Source organism: Argentina silus, assembly GCF_951799395.1.
Source record: "Argentina silus genome assembly, chromosome: 21".
Classification (NCBI taxonomy): Eukaryota; Metazoa; Chordata; class Actinopteri; order Argentiniformes; family Argentinidae; genus Argentina; species Argentina silus.
In genome coordinates, this window is record NC_139675.1 from 3004642 (window position 1) to 3027520 (window position 22879).

General features: G+C 46.1%; 1 protein-coding gene across 1 annotated transcript in view; it reads right to left on the reverse strand.

Moving 5' to 3' along the window:
* Nucleotides 1-103: 103 nt before the first annotated feature.
* herc3 (HECT and RLD domain containing E3 ubiquitin protein ligase 3) overlaps nucleotides 104-22879 on the reverse strand; it is a 30682-nt gene continuing 7906 nt past the window's right edge. The window contains exons 10-25 of the mRNA XM_083693244.1: nucleotides 22289-22413; nucleotides 22025-22084; nucleotides 19973-20084; nucleotides 18335-18524; nucleotides 15779-15942; nucleotides 15352-15465; nucleotides 15063-15086; nucleotides 14772-14861; nucleotides 14026-14196; nucleotides 13578-13721; nucleotides 11726-11892; nucleotides 9915-9981; nucleotides 9419-9501; nucleotides 4079-4262; nucleotides 3468-3570; nucleotides 104-2942 (exon numbers count right to left, since the gene is read on the reverse strand). Coding sequence (XP_083549370.1) covers nucleotides 2734-2942; nucleotides 3468-3570; nucleotides 4079-4262; nucleotides 9419-9501; nucleotides 9915-9981; nucleotides 11726-11892; nucleotides 13578-13721; nucleotides 14026-14196; nucleotides 14772-14861; nucleotides 15063-15086; nucleotides 15352-15465; nucleotides 15779-15942; nucleotides 18335-18524; nucleotides 19973-20084; nucleotides 22025-22084; nucleotides 22289-22413 — 2007 coding nt within the window. The 3' untranslated portion in view covers nucleotides 104-2733. The remainder of the gene's footprint in view (nucleotides 2943-3467; nucleotides 3571-4078; nucleotides 4263-9418; nucleotides 9502-9914; nucleotides 9982-11725; nucleotides 11893-13577; nucleotides 13722-14025; nucleotides 14197-14771; nucleotides 14862-15062; nucleotides 15087-15351; nucleotides 15466-15778; nucleotides 15943-18334; nucleotides 18525-19972; nucleotides 20085-22024; nucleotides 22085-22288; nucleotides 22414-22879) is intronic.

Here is a 22879-nt window from a genome sequence, read left to right on the forward strand (position 1 = left end):
AGAATTCAGTTACAGTACACACACACACACCCTCTCTTAGTTTTCACTCATCATGCTTATCCTGCAGAAGAGTCAAGATTTACAAAATCACAAAACAACGACGCAAGGTGAAATTAAGTTTTATTTGTTCAGGAAAAAAAATATGATAAAGAAAAATAATGTCATCCATTTAAAAGGTACAAAAGTAAATATTATATACTCAAAACAATCCAGTTACATACACTAGTAGTAAGCCCTTAATTTGCATACAGTGACCAAGAAACACTGACCCACCCCATGCTTTGGGATAGTCATTTCTCTCTGGGTGAAGTAATGACTCAACGAAACAAGCCTTTTCCCTTGTGTGAACGAACAAAGCATCCAGATCGTTCCTCAGTCTCGGGCCCTGCAGTGGCTCAAAGCTAGGCATCACCGCAGGCATCAGAGCTGTTGTGGTCCATGTCGTTATGTAATACACAGAGAGCACAAACAAGATTTATGAACCAGCTAAAATCACATGAATTGTTCTCTTGGGAGACAAACCTGTGGCTATAATGGCGTGTTAAACCAGAGACATACGGAGTGATAAGAAAACATACAATCCCGTTACTTCATACATGACACACGTTAGTCTCGGCACACGTTACAAACGGCCAAAGACGTTGCTTAAGGAAGGGCGTACATACGATACTTCTGATAGGTAGGATATTAGGTAATAGGAGACCAACTGAACAGGCAGAATGTATGGACAGATTTATTTTTAATCACAATAATGATATTATAACGATGCATCTTACTTGTAGGTGGACACACATGGACAGGACTGGTGTTTTAATCACCAGAGACTGAGAATACTAGAGAACGGTACTGGAAGTAATGGAGAGGAAATGTTGCTAAGATGTTTCAAAGCCCTCCGTACGTCTGGCCATGGTTGTAATTACATTACTGCACTGTGTACGTTTTTTTTCAAATATTTTTTTTTTTAGTGGGGCAGTCCCACTGTTATATATATTTTTTTTTATTGGATAGAGACAGGAAATTAAGCACACATGCCCAAGCAAGTAAACACGGGCACGTGTGTGCACTGTAGGCCGTGGTGCTAGACCACTGGGCCCCACCAGGCCACCTGTGTAAGTTTGTTATTGCTAATTGGATGGCCGACGGGAATCCCTCCCTTGAACTAAATCATGTCAAAATGATCAGTGCCAATGCTGTGTCATCTTGGGATGTAGCCTACTGGGGGTGGAGATGTATAGATTATAATTTGCGGGAATATTCTGCAGAGTCAACGAAAAATCTGCCAGGCAACAAATCAGTGCAATCATTCTGTCCCCAATAATGCAGATTTGAGATTAGCTAATCTGGGGATTTCGGGGATCAAACTAATTGGGATTAGTATTATTATTATTATAATATTATTTCTGTTTATTTGTTTATTTATTCTATAAGGATGAGCAGGCTTTTGCGTTCACCTTTAACAACATGCACACAGACAACATCAACTGTACATCATTTGAGGAAAAATAATAATCACCATAGCACCTTAAGGGCTGGTGCAAAACGGACGCAGGAAGTCCAAACGCAGGCATATTGTGTCTGTGGTAACAGGTAGAAATACCACTGAACTGTGGCGTCGTCTCCTCTGCGCCCACGTGGGTGGAGGAGCAGTGAACAGAGGGCGTGTTCACGACAGGACTCTGAAAATAGCACTAATATTTCAGACACACCCCGTAAGTGCCACTGGCCAGCGCCCTCGTTTACACTAAAACTGTTTACGCCGTTAAAATATAGCCCTAAATCTCACCGGATGACTCGGAAGCAATAGCAATATTGTTAAATGGGGGTTGAGGACATGGAGAGCCAGCTGGTCCTTCTGTCCTGTCCATCCACCAGGAGCAGAAATAAACAGGATGTGGGTAGAGGATTAGTCCGCCATGATGTATTTTTTAGGGTCTGAGCCTGAATCTGTATGCCTGCTGTTCTCTACATGTATTAATCCTGTATTAAACTGTCTTTAAACTGATCTGGGACCAGCAGGAGAGGCCGCAATGGGTCAGCAATGATGAGGGCCAGGTCAAGTCCATGACTCATGTAAAACCTCCCAATGTAAGCTCTTTGTCTCACAGTTCACCTATAACTGTATATCAGACATGGATTATTATCTCAAAAAATATCAAAATTCAATAAATTAGCTTAAAGCAACAAAAAAAAAAAGCTTTTTTTTTTTTTTTTTTTAATTCAAAACTGTTATGATTCAAAAAATTCTGTACACAATTCCATAAAGACAAGATTAGGGCTCAACCAAACTGGATAGAAAATCTGCTGACGCATCCCAAAGAAATTACTCGATCAACTCCCCCCGAACAAAAATCAAGTCTCTGTAAGCATAATTCTCAAACAAGACACATGTAAAGCAACACAACTTGCGCTCAGAAACTCAGGAATATCAAAATAATAATCTGCATCTAAATAACCATCTAAGTATGTGCTCCTCTGTCGTGTCACCCATTTACACAGTACACCCCGTTTCCTCATCTCTAACATGATCTCTTGCGGTAAACAGTACAGGGAAAGTGCCAACAGAATGCATCCGCCTCCTTCCCACCCCATTCACTTCGCCCATTCACAGGAGTGTCGTTAATAAAGTGCGTTAAAGATAGCTTTAGCATTGCCGCTAATCTCCCCTTCATTGGTCCTCCATGCCTGTGGGGGCGCTGTGCTGCTGCTGCTGCCGCCACTGCTGCTGCAGGTAGCTCACACCAAGCTAAAGCCCTCGTACTGCTCCACGGCCTGGGTGAGGCAGCGCCGCAGGGTCTCTTTGGTCTGGTAGCGGGGCATGTCCAGCAGGTTGTAGCAGGTGTGGGCCACGGGCAGGTAGTGTTCCTCTGCTGAGGTGGACTGGATGACGATGCGCAGGCTCTCCATGCCGTGGATGGGGATGCGGTCGCTTCCCGTAAGGAACACTGGCGGAGGGGAAGAGGAGGGGGAAGAGGAGGGGAGGGGGGGTAGTGTTAGCATTTGGCTGGCATAGGAGATATCGGCTGAGTCTCAATGGCTGTCAAATGGCATCCTTTCCTTGACTCCTTCATTAACACAGATGGGTGACAGTGGTCATGAAGGAAAGGAAATAAGGAAATTGTTGGGTATTGTTGTAAGTCGCTTTGGATGAAGGCGTCTGCTAAATGCCATAAATGTAAATGTAACAAACAATACTGCCTGTAGTTACTGTCTGCCGAAGATCTTTTGTTTACGTCTATGTTGTGTGGGTGACTGAAATATATTTGATATATATCATATATATATTTATATATATAAATATATATTTTTTCTATTCAGTGCACTTTACAGTTCCCTGGGCAGATTCACACTGTGCAGTGGGAACCAGGCGTATCCCTATGGATTGGAACACAGCCCTAGAGATTGTCACTGTGATATGAAGTAAAGTAATGACACAGTCCTAGCTGCTGGGTCCTGCTGTAGTTACTTACATAAGAACTGCTTCTTCTTTTCCAGAGGGAACTCGTGGAAGACCTCCCAAAACATTCTCACAGTCGGGTGAGTGGCTGAATACTCCCCTTTGTAAACCGCGTTCTGAGAGAGGAAATAGAAAAACAACACATGCTGAGTTTCGGAGAGAGACTTGTGGAAGTTGCAAGTTGGCCTTACTGCTTCGAAGTCTGTATGCACTCCTCCAGGTCACTATGATTCAGTGTCATCATCCACATAACGGGATGATATTCCTTAATATGTGACTATCTGTGGAATTCCACACAGTCGTGTGTATGTGTGTTAGATTTAATACACATTTCCCATATTCAGAGCGTTGCTGTGAACCCCCTCCTGCCCCCTACGCTTCATTTGAGATACATTTGTGCAGTAGTGAATTCAGATTTAAATGATGACAATCATTTTTTCATTAACACCGGTTGTAGCCACATTCAAGGTGGTGATATTCAACTGGAGGTATGTGGTATGAGTAGCATTACCAGTGTCTTTTATGCATGTCGTCCACAGAGGCCCTTCTGCATTCGCTTAGCATAGCATACTCTCTTTGTCTCAATGCCCCGCGTTAGCGTTAGCATTAGCTTATGGTTCTCACCTTCTCCATTTCTTCCCAGTTGTAGTTGTTGTTGCCCACCACCATGGCCATGAGTTCGGAGGGCTGGAACAGAGACAGGATCTTCCCCCCGCATACCTTCAGGAACCCACTGGAAAAGGCTGTGTACAGCTCGCTCACCGAGGCTGAGAACACATACTGCAGGTAGGCCTCCACAAACTCCTTCCTGTCATAGAGAAAGACACACACACACACACACACACACACAGACAGACAGACAGACAGACAGAAGCAAAGATTACTAAGTGACTGTACAGTCTGTTTTGTTTTACCCAAAACCCAATCAAAACTGTGGAGTTATGGGAAATAACATAATTATTACATAGTTAACAAATCAACAGTGCTCTTCCTCCTCGATGAGATCAGCATTTCCGGAGGGTCTGAGACGTTTTCGACCTCTCCCTCAGGACCGCTACTGTAAATAGTTGGTGTGTGTGTGTGTGTGTGTGTGAGAATACATCTTCATTCTCATGGAGGACTATCCCCTCTGGAGTCTGTGTTGCTTATGAACGACAGCAGGAGTCAGGAGGAAGGCACAGGGGAGGTGGGGTACTGTGCTACTGGGTACTGGAGATGCAATCTGCTGGCCTGATGACAGATAGGCTGTCCATGCCCATTGCCCACCCACGACCAAGTCAACTATATAATAATCATAATAATAATAATAACAACAGACCCATCTTTAATGTTTGTGGGCACTGACAATTAATGTGTGCAATGAAGCTGCACTGTAATACGTCACACACACACACACACACACACACCCACCCACCCACCCACACACAGACAGTAAAGTATATTAAAATGTGAGTTTGTTGCACTAAGGAGCACTATAGGAGATCTTTTCTGCCTGCTGCAGTAAGACTCGGCTTGCTCGATCAGGGTGATGAGTCAGGCTGCGGGACGTTAAATCATACTGGATTGTTCCTACTGTATATAATGTTTCAGATGTCTATTTTATTCTATTATTCTATTGTCACTTTATTTTGTTGTTGTTATTTGGTTGTTTGTGATGTGAGCTGCTGCAACGCCTTAATTTCCCCTCGGGGATCATTAAAGTACCTATCTGTCTGTCTGTCTGTCTCTCTGTCTACCTACCTACCTATCTATGTATCTCTCTATGTATCTATGTATGTATGTATCTATCTATCTATCTATCTATCTATCTACGTATGTATCTATGTATGTATCTATCTATCTATCTATGTATGTATCTATGTATGTATCTGTCTGTCTATCTACCTACCTACGTATCTGTCTACCTATCTATGTATCTATCTAATCTGGTGAGGGGATCAGATGACAGTAGCAGTATCACGCCTGCATCTCAGCACAGCATGGCCCAGGGAGGAACGTGTGAACTCTGTGCACAGCATGGTTGACCACCTGCCTGGTTTCCTGACAGATAACAGCAGCAGCCAGCTTTGTTAAAGACATGGCAAGCATGCCGTAGGGAAAAGGAACACTCTTTGGCCCGCTGTTCCTCTCTCACACACACACACACACACACACACACACACACACACACACACACACACACACACGCACACGGCCACAGTGCATATGAACGCTGCTCTTTGGTCTACTCTCTTTCACTGACACACACACTCACACTCACACTCTCACACACACACACACACACACACACACACGGCTGCAGGGGATAGGGACACTTCCCTTTGGCCTACTCTCTTTCTCGCGCACACACACATGCCCACACACACACAATCCACGCCTTGTGAGAAAATGTGCTCAAACAGCACAGAGCACGCCCTTAAATTTGGCAAGGCCCACAGCTGCAAACACTGGATCTAACACACAGCAATGGGAGCAGGAAACTAGTGATAGCATCTGTGGGCTAAACTAACCTCCAGTCAAAATAAACAAGTCTACAGTGCTGGAAGTAAGGGTGACCAAACGTCCAGTCGATACAGTTTTACTTTACTTTACTTTACTTTACTTTTACTTCAGCGGTCTAGATATCCCTTCATGCAGAAGAAGTGCTTGAAGTCAAAACAGACAGCTTTTAAAATGGCTGATTTAAACTCAGATTTTCTATTTTGGCAGAATGGGGTTATTACCCCCCCCCCCCTCCCCCCTACCCTCCCTTTCTCTGTCTCTCCCCCCTTGCTGGTTCACTTCCTCCCTCTCCCTCTTTCTCTCTCTCCTCCCTTTCTCTGTCACCCCGCCCACCCTCCTTCTCTCTGGGTGGCTGCCATGACGATTCCCCCCCCCCCCCTCTGCCAAATGGAATATGAAAGTATAATGAGGACTTTGTGGTGACAAAGTCCTCACAACCCCCCCGTACTCTCACCTCAGTGGACTCCTCCACACAGCTCTCTAACCCGGTGTTAGTGGCACACAGCCCGGCTTAAAATATGGGGCAGGAGGGTATGGAACATATTTTTAAGGGATTCAGCACAGAGCAAGGCTGTCTGGTGGTAATATGGGGCACAAATGGCCAGTTGTATGAGAATGTTATAATCTCAGGGATTTGGATTTAAAAAAAAAATATAATAATAATATCCATTGTGTCATCTGCTTTTAATGCAAGAGACAGTGAGACATATCTATGTATGTACCCCAGCGCATTCATTGCGATCTCAATCTTAACCATGTCACCCTGACAAAAACACTGGCAACGTTCTTCCAGTTTGTGAAGTGGCCCACTAAGGAGAACAAAACAGTAGAACTGTTATATGCTCACGTGAAGGACGCCTCCATTTCTACAGCACTCCCCCCCCCAGGCAGATCGGACCACAACCTAGTCCACCTCGAGCCCATGTATGAGCCTCTAGTCCAGCAGCACTCTGTGACCACTAGGACTGTGAGGAGATGGACAAAGGAGGCGGATGAGGCTCTGCAGGACTGTTTTGAGACAACAGTTCTTTGTGAGTCACATGGGGAGGACATTGATGGTCTTTCACATTGCATCTCGGACTACATTAACTTCTGTGTGGAGAACACCAGACCTACTAGGAGGGTGCTGTGTTTTCCCAACAGCAAGCCTTGGATTACAAGTGGCCTAAAGGCCCTCCTCAACGACAAGAAGAGAGCCTTCAGGTCTGCTGACAAGGAAGAACTGAAGTGGATGTAGAGGAAGCTCAAGGAGAAGCTGAAGGAGAGCAGGGAGGGACACCTATAAGCGGAAGATGGAGGACAGCCTGCAGGACAACAACAAGAGAGGTGTGGAGCAGCGTGAGGAGGATCACCGGCTACAAGCAGGCTAATGACCCGCAAGTGGCCTGGGATCTGGACAGGGCCAACGAGTTGAACCAGTTCTTCCAACAGGTTTGACTCGGGACTCATTGTCTCCCTCCCTCCAGCTCCACCAAGACTCTCCACTCCATCCTCCTTCTTCTTCTCCTCCCCCCAGCTCCTCCAGCCCTGCTCAGCTACCGGACCAATCTGGAAAAGCTCCCATCAATGTGGAAAACATCTTGCCTGGTACCGGTACCAAATAAAAGGAACCCCAGTGTTCTGAATGACTATAGACCAGTAGCCTTGACATCCCACATTATGAAGACCATGGAAAGACTGGTGCTAGCACACATGAGGCCTCTGGTAAAGACATCATTGGGCCCCCCTGCAGTTTGCCTACCAGGCAGACATTGGTGTGGATGATGCCATCATCTGCCTGCTACACAGAGCTCACTCCCATTTAGATAAGGCTGGCAGCACTGTGAAGGTCATGTTATTTGACTTCTCCAGTGCATTTAACACCATACAGCCCTTACTGCTTGCAGATAAGCTGTTGAGGATGCATTGTTTCCTGGATTACAAACTGCCTGACCAACAAGCCACAGTTTGTACGGCTGCAGGGATGTGTCTCAGACTGGGTGGTGAGCAGCACTGGTGCCCCCCAGGGGACAGTTCTGGATCCCTTCCTCTTCACCCTGGGGGTGCACCTGGACAATAAACTGGACTGGACTGGTAACACAGATGTCCTGTACAAGAGGGGCAGGCTTTATCTCCTGAGGAGGCTCAGGTCCTTTGGCGTGTGCAGGACTCTGCTGAACATGTTCTACCAGTCAGTGGTGGCCAGCATAGTGCTGTACGTGGTGGTATGCTGGGGGGGGGGGCAGTATCAACGAAGGTGACACCAAGAAGCTGAACAAGCCAATAGGACGATGAGGACCAAACTCCTGGCCATCATGGACAATCCCTCCCATCCCCGACATGACACAGTGGCAGAGCAGATAAGCTCCTTTTGCAACAGATTATTACAACCACGTTGCACAAAGGAGCGCTATAGGAGATATTTTCTGCCTGCCGCAATAAGATTGTACAACTCCTCCTCCGGCTGGCTCGATCGGGGTGATCAGAGTTGGGGCTGGGGGATGTTAAATCATACTGGACTTTTCTTACTGTATATAATGTTTTAGATGTCTATTTTATTCTATTGTCATTTTATTTTGTTGTTGTTTGTGATGTGAGCTGCTGTAGCGCGTTAATTTCCCCTCAGGGATCAATAAAGTACCTATCTATGTCAGCCACAGTGTCTGCACATTTTCTGCCAAAACAGTGGCTACTGAGTTAGAAGTAGGACACTTCTTAGAGAGACTTAATTTAATCCATTGATTTGTGAGACACACAACCCAAGAAGAGGCACAATGGGTAATCTTTAGTCCATAAAGGGTAGACACCTGTTGTTGTTGGTCTTAGAATTGTTAATGTATGTACTGTAACCTTAATCTACTGTTTATATTTTTTAGTACTTCTATTTTATTTTATTCTATTTTACTACTACTCTGTGGCACTGTCACTTTTGCATTTCACTGTATACTTGTATGCATGTGACAAATCTTGAATCTCATTGGCTCTGTGTTAACAGAAAGAACAAAGGTCTGCTGTGTCAGTGCACGTCACAGGCAGGGCTACGACCTGAGGGCTAAGCATCTTTACAGAGAGGTATAATTAACCAATAACGCCAGAGAGGCCGTGATTTATTGTCAATATTGTCACGGGTAGGGGGAGTTGTGAGGCACGACGCGCTGCAGTAACAGACACAGTGTATGGAACGGTAAGCTAAAGGTCCGGTGCATCACTGTTGTCACATTCAGACTGGTGTGTCAGTACCTTGACAGAAGGTCTATTGTATCAGGACAGCGACAGTTACAGACAAGGATGAGGCTTGAGGTTGAGGCTGTCTAATGAACCTCAATGACAACCTAAGCTCAGCCAATCATGTTTTGCAAAAGAATTACATCAACGTGACCACTGAAAACCAGCAGTTGAACGCAGAGAGGTTTAACCTAGAGAGACAGAATGAACAGTTGTCAATAGAGAAGGACGGACTTAAATGTCCCCTTCTTTCCCCACCTGTTGTTCTTGTCCACTGTGATGCTCTCCCCTCCAGGGACGAGCTCCTTCACCTCGGTCAGGCCGTAGTACTCTCTGGTGATCTGGGACGGACACACATCATGGGCATCATGTAAAACATCATCAGATACTAAGACCTCATCCAGTTACACTGAAGCATCTAGTGTCGTAGAATTTAAATAATAGTATTTTGAAATAAAAGCTTTGATCTATTATACTATTGTGTTCATACCCTCTGGTCAACCCCCACTATCTGATCTCACTCCTTCTGACTGTATTCTCCAAATATTCTAGGACCATCTGTTTTCTTGTGACCTTTTCCCCTAGGTGTGTACAACCCTTATATGTCTTTAAATTTACCATACTAGTAGAGTGTGACCTTTGAGCTTTGTGAACATCTAGTGGTTGGGGGGGTGAAAGGAGTTTGTGTTCAGGTTTAGAGCTTTTGTGCTGGGATCCCTGACACCTCCAAGAGTGGATACATTTCGAGACTTACAGCAAAGTTCAGACAAAATGTCTCCTCCACATCATCGCCCTCATGGTCAAGGAGCTGTTGTAGACTCCTAGAGAGAGAGAGAGAGAGATGAAGAGAGGGAGGGAGGGAAGGAAGAGAGGACAGAAGGAGAGAGGGAAAGAGAGAAAACACATTCTTTAATACATGACAGCAGGGGTACAGAATGTAAGATCCCTCTCTCTCACTACTGTGAGGAAACAGAGAACGAGGGAGTGAAAGAGAGAGGGAGGGGGAGGGAGGGAAGGACTGTGTGAGAGACAGTGTGAGAGAGAGAGAGAAATCGCAGCCAATGTCATCCTCATCAACATTCCTCTCTGCATAGCAGCTTCATGAGTTAACAACTCCTCCAGGGTGCGACGATTCATCTCTGACAAACTGTTACCTCTCTGCCAGCCCCGGGCCCTCAAACCCTTTCTCTATGGCAGGGATGAGACACACTCCCCATTTTAGGGCCTTCGCACCCGATGGCATCTCGCTACATCGCTAACAGCGAACATTTGAACGCTTAGCCATCCCAACAGCTGTGCTTTGCGCCTATATCCCAAAAGCACCTGGATTAACTGGAAGAGGAACAGAGAACCTTCCCGTAGCGCTAGCTTGCTCGATGCTAATAATACAGGCTAATAATAGAGATTAATGGGGAGAAGGGGGGGGTATGCTATGCTAGCTGCTAGGGAGATGCTAGCCATCACCACCAAAACACAGGATGTATGGATGGAGTAACAGGGACAAGGATAGGGGCACTAAGCTGAGAGGAAAGTTGTTGTTCTCCAGACCGAAAGGGCAGCCAAGTGGCTGGTCTCCCAGTCTGTTTAAGAGATGATGTGAGTCACCAGAGCTGCTAGAAGCTTCCCCGAGTGCTGCCTTGCTTTGTATGTGTGGTATATTCGATTGGTTCTTGATAGATACTTTTCCTTTTCCTTTACTACGGCTCTGTGATGAACCGATGAGTAAGAAGCCACACAGAAATACCAGGAGGAAGAACAAACTGCCATTCTGTCCTTTCATCTCTTCTACCGCACCGACTCTCTGTTCTAACCGACAACTCTATCTGGTGGTGGTGAGGAGGCACTAAATGTCAAGTTTAGGAAGCAAACAACCCGAGGCAAAACGAGAGGTAATTACCTCGGTCGTTTCGTGACCCGACATCCCCGAGGGAGCCAGCGCCGCCTCTCTCCGAGACACACTTCAGACCTGTGTGCCTGCCCTAAACTGGAGCTGCCTGCCTGCTAATCCAGGGATCAATAGCTTCAGCACTTCCCTCCGGACATCTGGAGACAATTAGGCGCTAGGCTAACCGCTAGGCTAACCGCTAACCCTCCCTCCAAATTGATTGAGGAAACCGTTCCCCCATGAGGGAGCTAATTTTGCTTGTTACATAAACAAACGCCCCTCTGTTATGTAAGCGACTTATACGGTGAAACCAACGAATGCCAAGAAAAATTATGACATTTTGAAATGAGCGCAGAGAGAGGGATTTTATGGCCCCATTTCGCCTCAGTTGTATTAAATTGCCTCAGTTGTATTAAATTGCCTCTAAAAAAAATTATACACCACGTTGATTTTACATAAGGAGAGGAGTAGGAGTAATTACTCTCTGATCCAAACTGCAAGAACTCCCGAATCCAAATACACCCTTCCACCCACAAGTAGATACTACTACTAAGAACTCCATGGACAGTCTGTTTTAATTGTAATAAATAAAAAATAACATCAGGAATCCGCATGTGGCTAGGGTGAGTTGGCACGGGGGTACATCCCGGCCTGGTGGCTAGGGAGGACGTCCACCTTACCTGCCCTCTGTGGGTGAGAGCTCCTTGAGGTCATCCAGAGTGGGCGCAACGTCCAGTAGCTTCTTGTAGAGGACCAGGGGGAAGTGGAGGTCCACCACGGTGGAGTTGTAGATGGCCAGGCCACAGATGATCCCGATCAGGTGGAACCAGTTGTGCTCCACAAAACACTGGAAACAAGCAGAGACATGTTGAGACATGTATGTAGCTACTAGCTAGTGAAGCCATGCTGTAGGTGGGTCACACCTAAAGGTTAAAGTGGACGCCTCTCCTTGATCTGATCACAACTACAGTGCCTTCGGAAAGTATTCAGACCCCTTCACTTTTTCCACGTTTTGTTGTGTTATAGACTCAATTTAAAATAGATTAAATTAAAATAATTTGCCATCCATCCACACACAATACCCCAGAATGACAAAGCGAAAACAGGTTTTTAGAAATTTCAGTAAATGTATTCAAATTGAAATACGGAAATACCTCTTGCACATAAGTATTCAGACCCTTTGCTATGACACTCTTAAAATTAGCTAAAATGTCATCAACAAATCACTCAATGAGTTGAATTGAGTCTATCTTAATGCAAGGATAATAGTTCATGTAATTTTGTTTTTATAGGGTCTCTGGAAAAAGTGAAGGCGTCTGAATGCTTTCCTAAGACCCTGTACCTTTGTTCACAGCTGTGCATTTCTATTTAGCACAAATGAAGCGAAGAAGATGAGGGAAGGAGGCCTGCTTACGATGCAAACCCTTGTTTTTGACAATTATTAATGCATTTGTTCCACTCCATGAACTTTAATGCTCTATTTTATGCACTTAGTTCATTATTGTACTGTAAAAAAATAGTAGCAAATGTAATACTTTACTGCAGATCATTGCTTTGATTCGTCTGAGTAGACACTCATGTTAATGATTAAAACCAGAGAAACACAATAAGCAACAAAATAATCAGGGCCTCTGTAATTGCCAGCCAACAAAATATTGTTGACCAATTCTATTTTCAGCCAATGACTGTTCTTTTGTTGTCAACATCCTTCTGTTGCTTGTCAGAGGGTTCGGAGACATTTTCACACAATCCAGGTTGCTGTTTTGTATACGGGAACGTTTCCAATGACATGTTGCTTTGAGTTATCCTGCATGAGCGCCACTTTTCGTGGAAAACGCTGTTCGAGGCCAAATACGGCCATTGTGAGAACCGTGTTATGTAACCGGCTCGTATTCAATACAGACAATATTTTTACCTCACACAAAACACACCACTTTCAACCAACAATTCAACCTCAATGTCCCTTCACACAATAGAATGCATTAACTGACACGGCCGTAGTGCCCAATTAGACAGCCAATTCTGAGCATCAGTGAAAACTCTGGTGAAAGGAATATTAACACACACCCTATTTGAAGCATACAAACACTTGTATCTATTTTGAGCTTTTGAGATACACGCAATTTGTAATTGCGACCTTGTTTATTTTGGTTGGTATGCTTTTTGTTTAAAATAAATAATGAAATTGACCCAAATATTCTCTTTCAACACATTGTGGGTGGTTGGCCCTTCCAGAGCACCGGGGACAGTGTTGTTGCTGAGTACAAGAGACAGACTGGAACAAAACAAAACTGGAGAGAAGGTTTTAATACCCTCCTTGTTGTCCATGATCTATCAACACCATTTTGTTTTAGATATGTTTTGACTATTCTTCAAGAGATGGCAAAAGTCCTCCTCGTGTTGGAGTTGCAAATGCTTCACTGTATTTAATTCTATTCAATTTAATTCAACACGACACATATACAGTACAATGTATTGTCTGGTACAGTTTATACAGATATTGATCAGTCCGGTGTTGTGTATGAGACTCACTTTGTCTGAGAACCAGAGGAGGTTAGACTCTGTGTACTGGGTGAACATGCCGTAGACCGGGTCCATCAGCTCCTTTAACAGCAGGAGGAAAAACTCCTTAGTCACCCCGCCTGCATCCACCGCCTCCTCCCCATCAAAGATCACCTAGAGAGAGAGAGAGAGAGAGAGAGAGGAAGAACAAGGGATGAGTCTCTGTAATCGAAGCCTCACTTACTAGGCCCAAAAGTCGTATTCATTATTCTGCCAAACAAATACTCCACCTCAACTGATCTGTGCAGCCATTGACAGACGACTGACAACTGTTGTTATCATCTGATCTCCCTGAAGATATAAAACCACTAATCAAAAATCCCTTATTTTTTTCCCCAACAGTCTAGGGATGCAGCTTTGGCCCCAACGTGACCTCTGAGCTGAAGACGGACCCCCGAGAGGACCATGAACTGCTGACCTTGAGAGGCTTCTTGAGGTCGATGTCCGAGTAGACGGTGAGTTCCCGCAGCGCGTCGCTCACTAAGTTGTCCCTACGCACATGGAGCACCAGGAAAGGGTTCCGCGCCAGCAGGGGCTCCAGCGTCAGCAGCATGAAGACATTGTGCAGGTTCGCTCCACTCACCGCCATCTTAGAAACATCACAGCCAATCAGGAGAGAGGGGGGACGGAGGACGTCAGATTTACACTAGGGCTGATTTCTACCAGGGCTGATTTATACCAGGGCAGAGTAATTAACTGCTACTTTAGTTGAGGACTCATGTTTTATTTGAGACAAAGGACAATAAGTTAAAGCTAAAGAGAGGGACATGCAGACAAGTAAACAAGAGTGTCACTTAGGAAGCTTGGTTCAAGCAATTGGCACCCTTTGGGAATGGCAATTCACACTTTTGGTTTGGAGGCCATCATTTCATTGTTAACTTGTAAAGTACCTGATTTCTCCCCCACGTATTGTTTAGGCCCCACTTTGGGTTTCTAGAAATTTTTCGAAAAACTCTGACCACCGACATTACAAGGTGAAAAATAATACACCAGATTAATCGGTAGAATCATCAACTAATAACAAATGAATCGAATGAATTGACTGCCCTAATTTTCACATATGAATATCGTTTTCTATAAAAACTGTAAAATTATCAGTTCGAAGGGATATTGTTCAACTCGTGTAAATAAATAAATAAATATAAAAGCGGTTGGTTTTGTTACCTGCATCTGCAGCTCGGCGTCTGTTTGCAGCATGGTGGTCTTGGCTTGGGCATTCAGGATAAATGGATAGGCACATAAAGTCACTGAGCTCTGGACGGAAGAGGAGAGATTATCAGAGATTATTAAGAGATGCTTTTCTTAGATTTGAGGTGTGTGCCAATCAAATCGATTGGAACGTAAACATCTAACACATGAAATAGATGGATTTCAAATGTTTTAATTTGATGTTACGGGCGTTTTCGCCACTTGGAAATGCTATATATGCCGTGTAGCTGAATGCTATGACAGTACCTGCACTGGTGGTGCTCTCATTTTCTGAAAAACAGAATGAGAGAAGAAGAAAAGATAATAAGTTACATTTGTTTGGCCCAACATGCTCCTGAACACAAGGTTCTGACTGACCAAAACAAAGGGCAGAAAGATTGACAGTGGGTGACAGAGGGGCATGTGGGGTGGGTAGAGGGGGTAGGGAGAGGGGGTAGGGAGAAGAAGACCTGTTTTCCTCAAAGGAAGAAAGAGGGAGTGAGGGAGGGAGGGAGGTAGAGAGGGAGGGAGTGAGAACGAGGGGTACAGCACTCACAATCTCTGCTTTACTCAGAAACCACTTGAGGTAGTCTTCCTGGATGTCGACCAGGCTGGTGATGTCAGCGATGTAGAAGCGGTTATAGTCCACGTGTTTGGCCTTCAGGTTCACCTGGAAAACAACATCAATGGTCCCATTCATAACAAACACAGGAGAATTGATAAAAGGTAAGATGTCAGAGGAGGGTCTGCTCATAAACGCGGTGTAAACATTATAATATGGTTATAATATTAAGGTATATGTCTGTTATTTATGACATACAATGTAATTATGGTTTATAAGCTGTTTATAAGCTGACCATCAAGTGTTGCAGAAAAAATATTTTCAAGTCATATTTTTTTGGGGGGGAAAAGTTCATACCTTTTTTTCCGACTATGTTGTGAATAGGGAAACTTCCTGTCAGTCAACTTGCTCGTCCCATTACCTTGTGAAGTTTCTCCAGAAGTTTTAGCGTGGCGCTGATGTAGCTCTCCAGGAACACGGGGATGAGCAGGGCCTTGCCCCCCGTCAACAGGAACACCACGATGCTCTTATACATGTCCACCAGCCTGGTGAACACACTCCCATCCACCAGACACCACCAGTTGTCTATGGGGGAGAGGAAACACAACTCCTCTGTGGCTCAGTTGGTAGAGCACGGCGCTAACAACGCTTAGGTTGTGGGTTTGATTCCTGCTGGGACCATATATACTAAAAAATGTATGCACTCACTGTAATGTAAGTTGCTTTGGATAAAAGCGTCAGCTAAATGGCATATATTATTATATGATATATGCAACTCAAAATCAGGCTAAACATGCGTCTTAATTATATTGGGATCGAGACCTTATGTATACATATACCGGAGACCAGGCCAAGAGGGAAGCTCAAGTAAAGAGCCACTGTTTTTATTTTTTTATTTCAATTTAAATATATGTTTTTAGGGCATTTCTGCTTTATTGGGATAGAGATAGTAGAGATTGACAGGAAGGATGGGTGAGAGAGAGGAGGGATGACATGCAAGATATGTCGATGGCCGGAATCGAACCAGGGACCTTGAGATGATACGGTATGCGCCTTAGTGTGCTACGCCACTGAGCGCCCCGAAGAGCCACTGTTTTGCGCCGCCATTTGCTATTTGGTTCATGTTTGACCTACGCACCACAGGTTCTGTGTGCAGCGTTTTGTTTCAGAGCGGCTCTGTAACGTATCGGTCATCCGAGGCCCGGTCCAGGCACAACCTTCCCAGCTCCAAGTTCGAATATAGCAGCCGTTTGATTATCGAAAGCACTGTTTCTCTTCCGCGTCTCATTACATAATTAAGCTGTTATCCCCCGCCTGTGTTTCGTTAAAGCATTCCAAGATTAACTGTAAGAGTTCCTGAGCTAAATGACATTTGGACAGATCCCAAAAGCTTTTAGAGACGATTTGCAGTGATAGGGAGTGCTTGAGACCGGGGGAGTAGCGTGTGCGGTGCTCATGAGTGGGATTATGGTGGGTTATATAACCAACCTTTGGCTGCCGTTAGCTGTGCAGTAGGAGTGCGTGCTTCCATGTTTGGCCGTGAGCGTGCATCTCTGTGTCTATCTCTCTGTAGTGTCCATGCATGAACGTGTGTGTGTGTGTGTGTGTGTGCGCGTGCGTGCTTGCGCCTACATGTGTGTTCGTGCCTGCATGTGTGTGTACGCGTGTACTTGCGTGAGTGGCCGTGAGCATGTATATCTGTGTGTGTATGAACATGTGCCAGTCTGTGCTTTTAGGTGCAGTACGTGCATGTCTATATCCTCCTACCCAGCCCTGGGGTTGCCATCCAGACAGAGGTGTGTGTGTGTGTCTGACAGAAGTGGAGAGGATCTGTGTCCTTAAAAGTCCTGTGAGAAATGCACAAGGAGCCACAACAAGGAGGGAGATTGGGAGGAAGAAGAGAGGGGAGAGGGGGAGGAAGAAGAGAGGGGAGAGGGGGAATAGCAGGAGGAAGAGAGGGGAGAGGGGGAGGGAGGGGAGAGGGGGAATAGCAGGAGGAAGAGAGGGGAGAGGGGGAGCAGGAGGAAGAGAGGGGAGAGCAGGAGGAAGAGAGGGGGAGCAGGAGGGGGAGAGGGGGAATAGCAGGAGGAAGAGAGGGGAGAGGGGGAGCAGGAGGAAGAGAGGGGAGAGGGGGAGCAGGAGGAAGAGAGGGGAGAGCAGGAGGAAGAGAGGGGAGAGGGGGAGCAGGAGGGGGAGAGGGGGAATAGCAGGAGGAAGAGAGGGGAGAGGGGGAGCAGGAGGAAGAGAGGGGAGAGGGGGAATAGCAGGAGGAAGAGAGGAAGAGAGGGGAGAGGGGGAGCAGGAGGAAGAGAGGGGAGAGGGGGAGCAGGAGGGGGAGAGGGGGAATAGCAGGAGGAAGAGAGGGGAGAGGGGGAGCAGGAGGAAGAGAGGGGAGAGGGGGAGCAGGAGGAAGAGAGGGGAGAGGGGGAGCAGGAGGGGGAGAGGGGGAATAGCAGGAGGAAGAGAGGGGAGAGGGGGAGCAGGAGGAAGAGAGGGGAGAGGGGGAGCAGGAGGAAGAGAGGGGAGAGGGGGAGCAGGAGGAAGAGAGGGGAGAGGGGGAATAGCAGGAGGAAGAGAGGGGAGAGGGGGAGCAGGAGGAAGAGAGGGAGGAAGAAGAGAGGGGAGAAGGGGAATAGCAGGAGGAAGAGATGGGGAAGAGGCTTGCAGCTGCACATGTCCAAGGAAGGGAAAGGGCAGAGGACTCAGAGAGAGAGAGAGCATCATGGAAGGTGGTGTGTGTGTGTATGTGTGTGTGTTTATACAACGGGTTGATCAAATCAAGCATTGTGATTGGCCGAGAAGCATTCCAGCCATTCCAATATCCACAGTCTTCACAATCTCTCATCCTAGATATATTGTAGCACACCCTTGAGTGTGTTATTGTTGTGCGTGTGTTATTGCTTAGTGTGTGTGTGTGTGTGTGTGTTATTGTTTAATGTGTGTGCGAGCGTGCGTGCATGTGTGTGTGTGCCCCTACCCAGTACTTTGCTGGGGTTGGCGTCCAGGCGGAGTATGGCCATGGCCAGGGGGATGGTGAGGCTGATGTAGTTCTTGGACTCCAGCAGGGCGGGGCACTCTGATAGGATCAGGTAGATCCTCATGGCCTCCACATCCGGGGGAGAGCAGGGCAGCTGGGGGATCAGCAGGCTCTCAAAACTCTTAGTGGCCTGAGAGAGAGGGAGGGGGGGAGGGAGGGAGAGAGAGAGAGCGAAGGGGAGATGGATGGAGGGAGGGAGGGAGAGAGAGAGGGAAGGGGGGGAGAGAGAGAAGGGAGAGAGGGAGAGGGGGGGGGGGCGAGAGTCATTAGACAACAATGCTTGTATTGTATTGACACAGTAGGTATTGGATGTAATCTCGTCAAAGCTACTGTATAAGCATACAGTATCAGAAGGATATGTTTGTCAAGACGCAGGTTGTAGCTTTTTATACAAATCCCTGGCAGGGATTAGATGGAGATGGCAGCATGACAGAAACATCAACGGCCAGCCTATGGGAGAGGTCCTTTAGCGGTTTGTACTGTAGCCTGGTCTTTACACAACACAATAAATCAAGATTGGTTGAGGCGCACCTCCAAATCCCTAACATATGATTAGTGGGCCAGGCTAGCTTTGGACAGCGTGACTCAGTCCTTTAAACATGCTGTGTGAAACCAACAAAAGCCCTGGTCTGTTGACCTCAATGAAATGATGTGTATTGTACTATTTTAGAAGTGAAAGAAAAAAAAAAAAAAAAGTATATTCCCCCTCTCTCCCCCAATTTCCCCCCCCGTGTTGGTTCGTCCAAAGTGCTTTCTATGTGTTCCTGGCCTGCTCCGGCTTCACACTGTGGATCATAGGGAAAACGCGGGGGTGTTCCAAAGCCAGACACACAACGCTTTGTGTCCTTGGATTAAAATACTGCATTTGAGTCAAAATAAAAAACCGCTGTGACCGTGTAAGAGGGTTACTCTGCCAATTAAAACACACTTGGGGATGTGGATTTGTAAATGGCGCTATTGGCTATGAGCTCGGACTGCTCGCCGCAGGACATTTGATCAGCTCTATTGTCAGACAACAGGAAAGCAACGGTACAACAGTCAAGGACATTACATTTACATTTAGATTTATGGCATTTAGCCTTTATCCAAAGCGACTTACAACAAATACATTTGTCTAAGTGAGTGAATCATCTATCCATCAGTCATCATAAGAAAAAAGTAATCTATGCTCAGACAGGGGGCCATTGGCAGTCACAATGCTAGAAGAAAGGAAGATGTTTTTTTAAAATGTATTTTCAGGAGAGAAACTTGCACAGGGGGGTAGTGGGGATGAAGAGGACTAACTAGGGGTGAGTTTCAATAGTCTAAAGACGCTTCCTCTCCTTGTCTCCTTTCCTTCATCGATACTGATGTGAAAGACAAAGACAAACTGGCCCCAACTCCACAAGTATGGCATCTCCCATGTTGCTTTCACCAATCCAGTGATTTGAGATCAGTGCAGAGGATGGAGAGGAGATGTGGAGGGAGAGACGGCCATTTTAGTTTACGGAGATGAACCCCATGTCCTTGTAGGCATAAGGGAAGGGAAGGTGCAGTGGTGCTCTGAAGTTGTGGGATACCAGAGGAGACAATAGTTACCTGCTCCAGTAGTCTGGAGAAAGCCGGCTTGCTGAGGGTCTCAAACAGCAGTCGGACTGAGTTGAGGTTGATCCCGGGAATCTTAGGGTTGGTTTTGAAGTGGCCGTCGTCACTGGAGAAACAAAGAACACACTGAGAGGAGCCTAAACAACGGCCCAAACAAAACCCACATACAGCATGGGTGGATGCTAACGCTAGGTCAATGCAGATAACTCAAAAGTCTGACGCAAATCTCTCATCCACCTGAGTGGGTGATTCACGTGAAACTCAAGAGTTACTGTATGCACGTGGATCTCAAGTTAGGATTCGGTCCTGTATGATTAACTGCCTGGACTTATCATCCGTTTTAATTTGGCTTACAGACGTCATTGGAGATGCACATGAATGGCTGGTCTAATTCCAGGGTCTTTGTGTGGTACAGTAGCAGTGATGGAAAGAGGTCAGTTCTGTTGACTCCTCCACTGTTCTATGCTGACCTACCCCCCCCCCCACTGCACAGAGTGGCAGATCAACTGAAGAGTGAGATCATTAGAGGACAAAGGAGTGCGAAGCCCGTCCCCCCCACCTCCCCGTCCCCCCATCCGCCAGGTATTAAGGCAGATTCAGAACCAGATTTCTTTATCCTGTGGGCTCTGGTCGGGCCTAGCGAGTATGGAAGCCCCGCACGCACGCATGCACACACACACACACACACACAACCACACACACACACGCACACAGCACCCACAACCACAAAGCCCGGAAAGCTTCACGGTATGAAGGACAGGCACTATTTACAGTACAACCCATTGATATTGATAGAAAGCTCTCTATTTAGCCACAATAAATCTTGGCCAGATTTGGCTGGATGTGAGTGTTTGGTAAACAGAGAGGTAGCGGTGCTAAGCGCTAACCCAGATAATGATACAGCACATGCAGGGGAACAGCACTGCTCCACCACTCCAATCTGTAATTTCTCTAAGGACACAAATCCAGCCAAGTTTTGGGAACACCAGGAATCGTTCTCGGGTGGACATGTTCTTCCCAAATGGGCGCCCTCACTCTACCTCGCCGCCCACACAAACAATAACAGATGTGAAAACCATAGGACATATTTGAGTGGATATTTCTCTCTTTTTTTTTTTTTTTTTTTTTTTACTTCTTCCATCCTATCATTGACCCAATAAATTGTCCCTCTCTCTCTCTCTCCCTCTCTGTCTCTCTCTCTCTCCCCACCTCTCTCTCTGTCTCTCTCCCCACCCACCTCTCTCTCTTTCTCTCTCCCCACCTCTCTCTCCCCACCCACCTCTCTTCCTCTCTGTCCCTCTCTCCCCACCTCTCCCTCTCCCTCTCCCCACCTCTCTCTCTCTCTCTCCATTTTCATTCATATTACTGACAGCACTAGTGTTTATGTAACTGTAAAATCCAGTAGATTAAGGTGGTGTTTTAGCAGAGGGCAGGCTGTAAGGTGCTTATTGCTCCCCTCTAGGGGAAAGCATTATTGATGGGGTCCCAAGGGTCATTCCCAGCAATTAAGCGATAGGCATCTGGCCATGAGTCTGCACAAAATGGCTGATTCACTCTCATAAACGATAAAATGTGAGGCTTATCTCAGAGTGTGTGTGTGTGTCTAGATAGGATCTTTCCCTTCACGCTGATCAGCAATTTTGAAATGCAGCACGTGATGATTGCGTCAGCCGTACAAGCATAATAATAAGGCCATTTTGTTGTCCTTCTTGAACCCCTCTCCCTTTTCCCACGAGTCACATGAGAATCTCTGGGGGGGGGTTGCATTAAATCACATCAAGCCATTCTCCTCCTCTCTGTCCTCCTTCACTCCTCTTGATCTTGATCTCGATGGGCGTGGCAAGCCATCCTGAAGCTCCGCCCAGATTCTGTTATACGGCCTGCCTTCACCAATAAGATGTACCAGAGATCCACAAAGCGATAGGTGTCTGGCAATGAGTCGGCACAAAATGGCCGACTCTCTCTCACAGATGGTAAAATGGATGATTTAGGAGGGAAAATAGACGTTTTGGACGGTAACACTGGTCAAAGGTCAACTACGCTCACCTTTGGTCCAGGAAGCTGGCATTCCAGCAGGCCGTCGAGGAGAGCAGGAGTATGATGTCACTGTAAACAGAGTTGAGACCAGGAAATGAACAAACAGAAGCAAATAAACAACACTAGACGTCACATGAAACCACTGAAACCAAGAAGATCAAACAAATACCGGCAGATCTTATCCCAAAATGATGCGAAGGTGCAAATCTATCGACTTGGGAACTTTTGAGATCAGTTTCCGGAACCTAAATAACATCGTGTCACCCGACTCACTTGGTGATACTGGAATCGGTGTTGTCGATGAGTTTCACCCTCCACGTATCCAAACTTTCATCGTTGATCAAAGTGATGCCTTTGCTAATGTTGATGACTCTGAAGTCCTCAGGAGGGGCGGAACTCTGTAGTCAGGAGAGGAGGGGTGGAGGGGGAGTGAAGATAACGGAACACAACACTGATGGCTACATTTAGAAACATGATTATAACAGTGCTTCCACTGTAGACAACACAATGCTATCCAGACTGCTGTTTGCGTGGGTTCCTTTTCCTCTTTTTAGATAAAATAAATACCCTGAGGACTAAATACATTGTAGGGAGAGTGAGAGAGAGATTGTGTGATTGCGTGTGTGTGTGGTCGCGGTTATCAACACACATTCCTGGCAAGGACACAGGATATCTGTGGCAGACAGTTTCTAATACATATCTAGCGCTAACAGACAGTCAAAAACTAACTTGGAGCAGCGATGCCTCCTAGTGGTAGAGAATAGGAACTGACATGCTTTCTAAAAAAAAAACAGCAGCATCTTCACTTCACAGGTCAAAGTTAAAGGGGTGGGGCACTCTTAAATCACATTTTTGTGATTTGAC